The 7,581-nt window shown below is 37.3% G+C and overlaps 1 protein-coding gene across 1 annotated transcript; it reads left to right on the forward strand.

The window, feature by feature from the left end:
* Nucleotides 1–1,368: 1,368 nt before the first annotated feature.
* Nucleotides 1,369–2,027, forward strand: LOC129116565 (transcription factor HES-5-like). The gene is made up of 2 exons (XM_054627416.1): nt 1,369–1,491; nt 1,605–2,027. Exons 1-2 carry the CDS (start codon nt 1,369–1,371, stop codon nt 2,025–2,027), a joined length of 546 nt encoding a protein of 181 aa, XP_054483391.1.
* The last annotated feature ends 5,554 nt before the right edge of the window (nt 2,028–7,581 follow it).

The following is a 7,581-nucleotide window of genomic DNA, read 5'->3' on the forward strand; positions in this document are numbered from 1 at the left end:
AATGATGACCTCAGCATATATCGTTATATAAACAATATAATTAGGATTTTCTGAATATTTAAATTACATTTGATTTTTGCGCTGCTTTCAAACATCGGCACTCTTGAAATAGTTTGAAATTGAATGTTGATTAGCTGCATGATATAAAACAAATAAGTAAAACAGAAAAGAAAAAAAACAATGGCGACCATGTTTTAAAAAAGAATACTCATAAGGTCTTTTTGGATTTAGATAAACAGCTTAATTTCTTTTGATGGACAGAGTGGGAAATCTATGAAGATCAGAGTTTAGCATGATTATTATCCTCAGCCCCACCAGCAGCAGATTATTCTCCAAAGGGATTTGGCAGACTTCAGGAAACAGCTGCTTCAACCTCCCACCCTCATGTACAGAGAACAAATATTTAAACCGCTGATGATTGAAATAAAATACAAAGTATTGACTGGATGATCAAAATCAGTTAATGTTGACTAAGTGATTTACCAAATCCATTCAGCCGACCAATTATTATGAAATTTTCGTCAGAATTTCAAACTTTACAGACTGTCAGAGTCAGCCAATGGTGTTCTTTCCCTCCAGATGGTTAGTGACGTCAGGCTCTGTTTCTACTACAACACACGTCCAGCATCAGTCACAAAGGCTCCATTCAACGTCCTTTTGTTGTTCATTGACCACAGCATTCAAGAAGTCAGTGTGGGAAACTGACACCAACTTTCTACCCACACTGACTACAAGACACAAGTCAGAAGAATGTGAAACATCTGGACAGAAGACCAATTGTTGACATCAAGTTTTTAAATATATCATTTGAGTTACAGTCTGAGTAATACATGAAATAACTAAGATTCTGAAATACACTATTTTGATCATTTTAAAAGTGTACGAGAAAAGTCAAATTGTAATAAAGAAAAGGTAAATCTTAAATTATGAAGAAAAAGATACTATGGCATTTTATGTTTTGGCACAGATATACCACTTAGAGACAAATATCTATTTTCACTGATTATTTAGTTTAGTTAAATGTTAGTCTTACAAGAGATTGTAACCAAGATGGAATTAGTTCTCAATCTCCCAGCGTGTGCTCAGTCAAAGTCATTGATCCCAGCATCAGGCAGCAGATCTGCTCTCTCTACAGGGTCACCACTTTCCCAGATTCACACAGAGCTCTGAGAGTCTCTCCATCACCCCCCCCAGTCCTCCACCTGTTCCCCTGAGATCTAACCATTTCCCCCACATCAATAAAACCATTCGGAGTGTGGCATCCCTCATTGTCTCACCAAGCTCTCTGATTGGTTGAGACTGTGGGAAACACCAACTAGACCAAGACCCACGCATTCATATGGAGATGAGGGACTATAAATAGGAGGGATGAAGCCAGCAGAGATCAGATTCTCTCTACAGAGACCTCTACAGCACAGAGATCCAGACATGGCTCCTACAATCACTGCAGCAACGACCAATTCTCAGGAGCATCTGACTCTGACCCACAAGGTAAATTGAAGATTCAAGAAGATTTAAATGTTGTCAATGAGAAGTTGTCTTTCTTCATGCTAACACTTTACTCCAGAATAAGATTATTAATGACTTTGTTCTTCTTTCTGCAGCTCAGAAAGCCTCTGGTGGAGAAGTTACGAAGAGATCGAATCAACAGCAGCATTGAGCATCTCAAGTCTCTCCTGGGTCCAGAGTTCCTCAAACAGGAACCAGACTCCAAGCTGGAGAAAGCAGACATCCTGGAGATGACAGTTTGTGTCCTGAGACGACTGCAGCAGCAGAATCAAGCTGTAGACTCAGCAGCTGTTGGTCAGGGCTACTCCAGATGTGTCCAAGAGGTGACACACTTCCTGTCCAAGGAGCAGGTGAAGACACAGTCCCAGAGAAGACTGCTGAACCACTTCAACAAGCTGCAGTCTTCCTCTGATAAGAACCTGAGAGAGGCTGACTTCTCTCCTCTGAGCTCCACAGTCCAGACCAGCATCACCAAAGAGAAGAGTCCAGTCAACAGCGCCCTCTGGAGGCCGTGGTAGACACCTACAGACTGGAGCTACTACCAGACAAACTAAGACGACCACATTGGTCAAAGATTACTGGAAGTGAATTCTTCTGAATTTTGAAATATTTTGAATCGTTCTTCTGTTTGTACAGAAGGTTGTTTTTTGTTTCTGTTTTCTTTGTGGAAGATGACATTTCCTGAGGAAATGACAACAACTTTATCTTTCAAGTTAAGAAAGAGAACATCTTGTCATGCATGTTGCATGAACCAAATCTGATTGCATCAGCAATTATTATGATACCTTACTGTACTTCACGTATTGATGGAGTGGTAAAAGATATGGATACCATAGGTATCTTTTAATTGTTATTGATCATTTTGATCAGAAACTTTAACTCTTTTTTGACACATGTTAAAGGACTTTAATCTCTCTGATTACTCCAAACTGATCTGTTGTTAGATCAAAATGTTTATCCTTTTTTATCTAAAAGATTTGCTTGATGTTACAATTTTCCTGTGATACTTTTATTCTTTACGACATGTCATGTGTTGGTACAATGTTACCCATTGGTTATATTTGTAACCTATTGATTTCCATTGATCATTTTGATGTAAAATGTAAATTGTCCTTTTCATGGACCTTTTGTCATGATGGAATTTTCCTCACATTATGTGATTATTGAAAAATCATCTGTTTTAGGATAAATAGAGTTTTCCTTTTATTGTAAAAGGTTTGTTTAATGTCACACTGTCACAGTTTTCCAGTGACAATGTAATTTTACATTTTGTAATTCAATTGAATATACTGTTTACCAAGAACAATGTGATCTGTTGTAAGGTCACTTTTTACTATTTGTTTTGTTCACTAAGTGCAAATGTTTAAATCCATTTAGAAAAAGTATTTTTTAAAGACTTGAGTACTGTGTACTCAAATATTATAAATGGTTTGTCTTTTATGAAGACAGTTGTTCCTCTACTCTCTCTGAGTACAGTGTGTCTTGTAGAAATCTACAAGTTGTTGTTGTGATGTATCATCACCTCTAGTTGGAGCTTTCATACTTCATGTTGCTCGTCGTCTGTTGTTGAATAAACAAACACCTCTAACTGAAAATGTTCTCTTCTCATGTCGTGTTTCATTCATTTCATCATAACTGATAGAGGTCTCCATCATCGAACATATCTTTGAATGACAAACCAAGATAAGGTTCAGAACATACAGTAATTGTTCATCCATAACATACCTGTTCATCATTAAACTATGTATAGGAATGTGGTTCAATTATGATTATTGATGAAGAAGGAAAATCCATAGTACATCACTCAATATGGAGTAAGTCAATTCATCAAACCAAATGAGAAAAAAGTACATTTCGAAGACACTTTTGTTTTCATTGAAATTTACTTGATTTTGTTAAAAGGGAAACACCAAGCTTTCAAAGTTGAAGAAGTTTGAGAAGATAAGAGGATTTTCCCCATAGGGAACCATTTTATGAAAAATATGAATATTGCTTAATATTTAAAAAAAAAATCATAAGAGATAGAAATGAGAAAAGTCATTGCAGGAATGTCCTGAAAGGGCTGAATAATTTGATAGTTGAACGGTTTCTGTAGCTGAAAGTATGCAGAACTAGTTAGCTGCCAAAAACGTACGGAAGAAATAGAAGAAGAAGAAGAAGAAGAAGAAGAAGAAGAAGAAGAAGAAGAAGAAGAAGAAGAAGAAGAAGAAGAAGAAGAAGAAGAAAAGAAAGCTTAGAAGAACAATTGTTGGAATGCTTAATCAGCATTCCATCAATAGTACATCACTCTATATGGAGTAAGTCAATTCATCAAAACAAATGAGAAAAAAGTACATTTCAAAGACAGTTTAGTTGTCATTGAAATGTACTTTATTTTCTTAAAATCGTAAGTGTGAGGTGTTGAAATGTAAAAACTTTAAAGTTAACTTTATACATCTTTTAAGAGGTCAGTCATTGTATACGATGTGATGGGTAATAAGACACACTTCTATTGTCCCTCCAGTGAAAGGACAGATTGTGGGAAACCAGAGGAAACTCACTCACAGAGTCCTGTGGGACAATAGATCCAGACCTTTGCCCTGAAGGGACAGAAATTAAAAGAGACTCTGGCTCTTAAAACTGGGACTTGTTTTAAATAACAACTTTGCTTTTAATTGTTCTTCTGATATGAATCAGTATAAACACCTTTTTAGAAAGTTGGTTAATTGGCTTGAAAGTTGGAAACATTCACAACTTTGGTTTTTTTCTCTTTATTATTACCCCTTTTTTTTTTTTTTAAACTTTACTTGTGCCGCACATTTCAGTGTAAAATTTCATGTCTGCTGATACTTTTGCATTTGTATCTCTATTTAAATTTCAAAAATCTTTAAACCGGTCGTGACGCGGTTGACTTCCTCACATTAGTTCAACTTTCTGGTTTCTTTCAGAAATGTTAGGCAAATTGCTGTTTAAGTTTTTCAACCTCCTACAATCGGACAGCAAATTCTTAAGATATTGCCTTCTATAGTTGAACTTGATGTAATGTTCCAGTTATTCACTTTAACGAGAAATAATTTTTTTGAGGAGGGCCACACCCTCTTCTCTTGGCGTCACACACTGCGTGCACAGGATCCTCAAAAGATCCATTAGTAGAGGAGCACATGCCTCTTTACTGCTAATAGACGGAGTGTGGGAAAGCTCTGGAGGAAAGAGTTGAGTGTGAATGACTTTCATCCCACCACCAGACGAGGAATTCTTCAAAGGGATTTGGCACACTTCAGGAAACAGCTGCCCCCCAAAACCTCCCACCTTCATGTCTAGAGCTGGAGGTTTGATCCAGTCAATGGTCAATAAAGAGGCATGATTATTTATGGAGGTTGAAAATGTAAGTCCTGTAAGTCGCTTTGGACAAAAGCGTCTGCTAAATGACTGTAATGTAATGTATAAATATGATTGTAGGGTAATAATACAACATGACAAAATTTATTTTGTGGTACTTTATGATAGATTTTCGACCATCATTTCAAATATTACAAACGGTCAGAGTCAACCAATGGTGTTCTTTCCCTCCAGATGGTTGGTGATGTCAGGCTCCGTTTCCATAACAACACACAGCCAGCATCTGTCACAGAAGTGCCTTTGTGGTTCACTGACCAGACCATACAGGAGTCAGTGTGGGAAACTGAGCTCAACTTGTTACTCACACTGACTACAAGGCACGTGTCAAAAGACTCTGCTGCATCTGGACAGCAGCATGATTATTGTGTTGAGTTTGTTTCAACTAGCAGGAATGTGTATCAAACTGGTTTCTAACATCATATTTTACAAAATGGTGCATTTTTTATGAAGCAAAATTGAAGAAAAATGTATGAAGATTCAAAACATAATAAAAAGTCTGACTAAACTCATTCAAGAATAGGGCTGCATCTTCTTAGTCTTTAATTTTGATGAAACCAAAATTTATAAAAAAGTTTAAAGAAAAATATATTCTAACTAAATTGCCATTTAAACATAGAGGGATTTCACCGAATACATTTTAAATTTGGTCTGAAATTAAGATTATATGATACATTTTATGAATTAGATTAGTTTTAATTCTGATAAATTTGCTTTATGCGACACATACAGCGGGTAAAATAAGTATTGAACACGTCACCATTTTTCTCAGTAAATATATTTCTAAAGGTGCTATTGACATGAAATTTTCACCAGATGTCGGTAACAACCCAAGTAATCCATACATACAAAGAAAACAAAGCAAAAAAGTTCAGAAATTAAGTTATGTGTAATAAAATGGAATGACACAGGAAAAAGGTTTTGAACACGCTTACTGAAATTTATTTAATAGTTTGTACAAAAACCTTTGTTGGTAATGACAGCTTTAAGACGCCTCCTGTATGGAGAAACTAGTCGCATGCATTGTCAGGTGTGATTTTGGCCCATTCTTTCACACAAACAGTCTTCAAATATTGAAGGTTCCGTGGGCCTCTTCTATGAACTCTGATCTTTAGTTATTTCCATAGATTTTCTATTGGATTCAAGTCAGGTGATTGGCTGGGCCATTTTAGCAGCTTTATTTTCTTTCTCTGAAACCAATTGAGAGCTTCCTTGGCTGTGTGTTTGGGATCATTGTCTTGCTGAAATGTCCACCCTCCTTTCATCTTCATCATCCTGGTAGATGGCAACAGATTTTTTATGAAGAATGTCTCGATACATTTTTCCATTCATCCTTCCTTCAATTATATGAAGTTTGCCAGTGCCGTATGCTGAAAAACAGCCCCACACCATGGTGTTTTTGGGGTGATGTGCAGTGCCATTTGACATCCAAACATGGTGTGTATTATGGCATCCAAAGAGGACAATTTTGGTCTCATCTGACCAGACTATATTCTCCCAGTATTTCACAGGCTTGTCTAAATGTTGTGCAGCAAACTTTAAACGAGCTTCAACATGCTTTTTCTTCAGCAATGGAGTCTTGCGTGGTGAGCGTGCATACGGGCCATGGCGGTTGAGTGTATTACTTATTGTTTTATTTGAAACAATTGTTCCTGCTAATTCCAGGTCTTTCTGAAGCTCTCCACAAGTGGTCCTTGGCTCTTGGACAACTCTTCTGATAATTCTTTTCACTCCTCTGTCAGAAATCTTGCGAGGAGCACCTGGTCGTGGCCAGTTTATGGTGAAATTATGTTCTTTCCACTTCCGGGTTATGGTCCCAACAGTGCTCACTGGAACATTCAGAAGTTCAGACATCCTTCTGTAACCAATGCCATCAGTATGTTTTGCAACAATAAGGTTGCGAAGATCTTGAGAGAGCTCTTTGCTTTTACCCATCATGAGATGTTTCTTGTGTGACGCCTTGGTAATGAGACACCTTTTTATAGGCCATCAGTTGGGACTGAACCAGCTGATATTAATTTGCACTGACAAGGGGCAGGATTGCTTTCTAATTACTGATAGATTTCAGCTGGTGTCTTGGCTTTCCATGCCTTTTTTGCACCTCCCTTTCTTTATCTGTTCAATACTTTTCCCCTGTGTCATTCCATTTTATTACACGTAACTTAATTTCTGAACTTATTTGTTTGGTTTTCTTTGTATGTATGGATTACTTGGGTTGTTACCGACATCTGGTTAACATTTCATGTCAATAGCACCTTTCGAAATATATTTACTGAGAAAAATGGTGACGTGTTCAATACTTATTTTACCCGCTGTACATATATATGCAGGATCAGTTTAAGAAAAATTTAAAAGTAATATAATTTCAATATCTTTATCCAATGTGTGTGATGGAATGATGAGCGTGTGTTCAGTCAAAGTCATTGATCCCAGCATCAGGCAGCAGATCTGCTCTCTCTACAGGGTCACCACTTTCCCAGATTCACACAGAGCTCTGAGAGTCTCTCTCCATCACCCCCCCAGTCCCCCACCTGTTCCCCTGAGATCTAACCATTGTCCCCGAGGAATTAAGAGCAATAAGTGTGCTGTGTCCTTCATTGTCTCACCAAGCTCTCTGATTGGTTTAGACTGTGGGAAACACCAACTAGACCAAGACCCACGCATTCATATGGAGATGAGGGACTATAAATAGGAGGG

The sequence above is a fragment of the Anoplopoma fimbria genome, unplaced genomic scaffold, assembly GCF_027596085.1.
Source record: "Anoplopoma fimbria isolate UVic2021 breed Golden Eagle Sablefish unplaced genomic scaffold, Afim_UVic_2022 Un_contig_13059_pilon_pilon, whole genome shotgun sequence".
Classification (NCBI taxonomy): Eukaryota; Metazoa; Chordata; class Actinopteri; order Perciformes; family Anoplopomatidae; genus Anoplopoma; species Anoplopoma fimbria.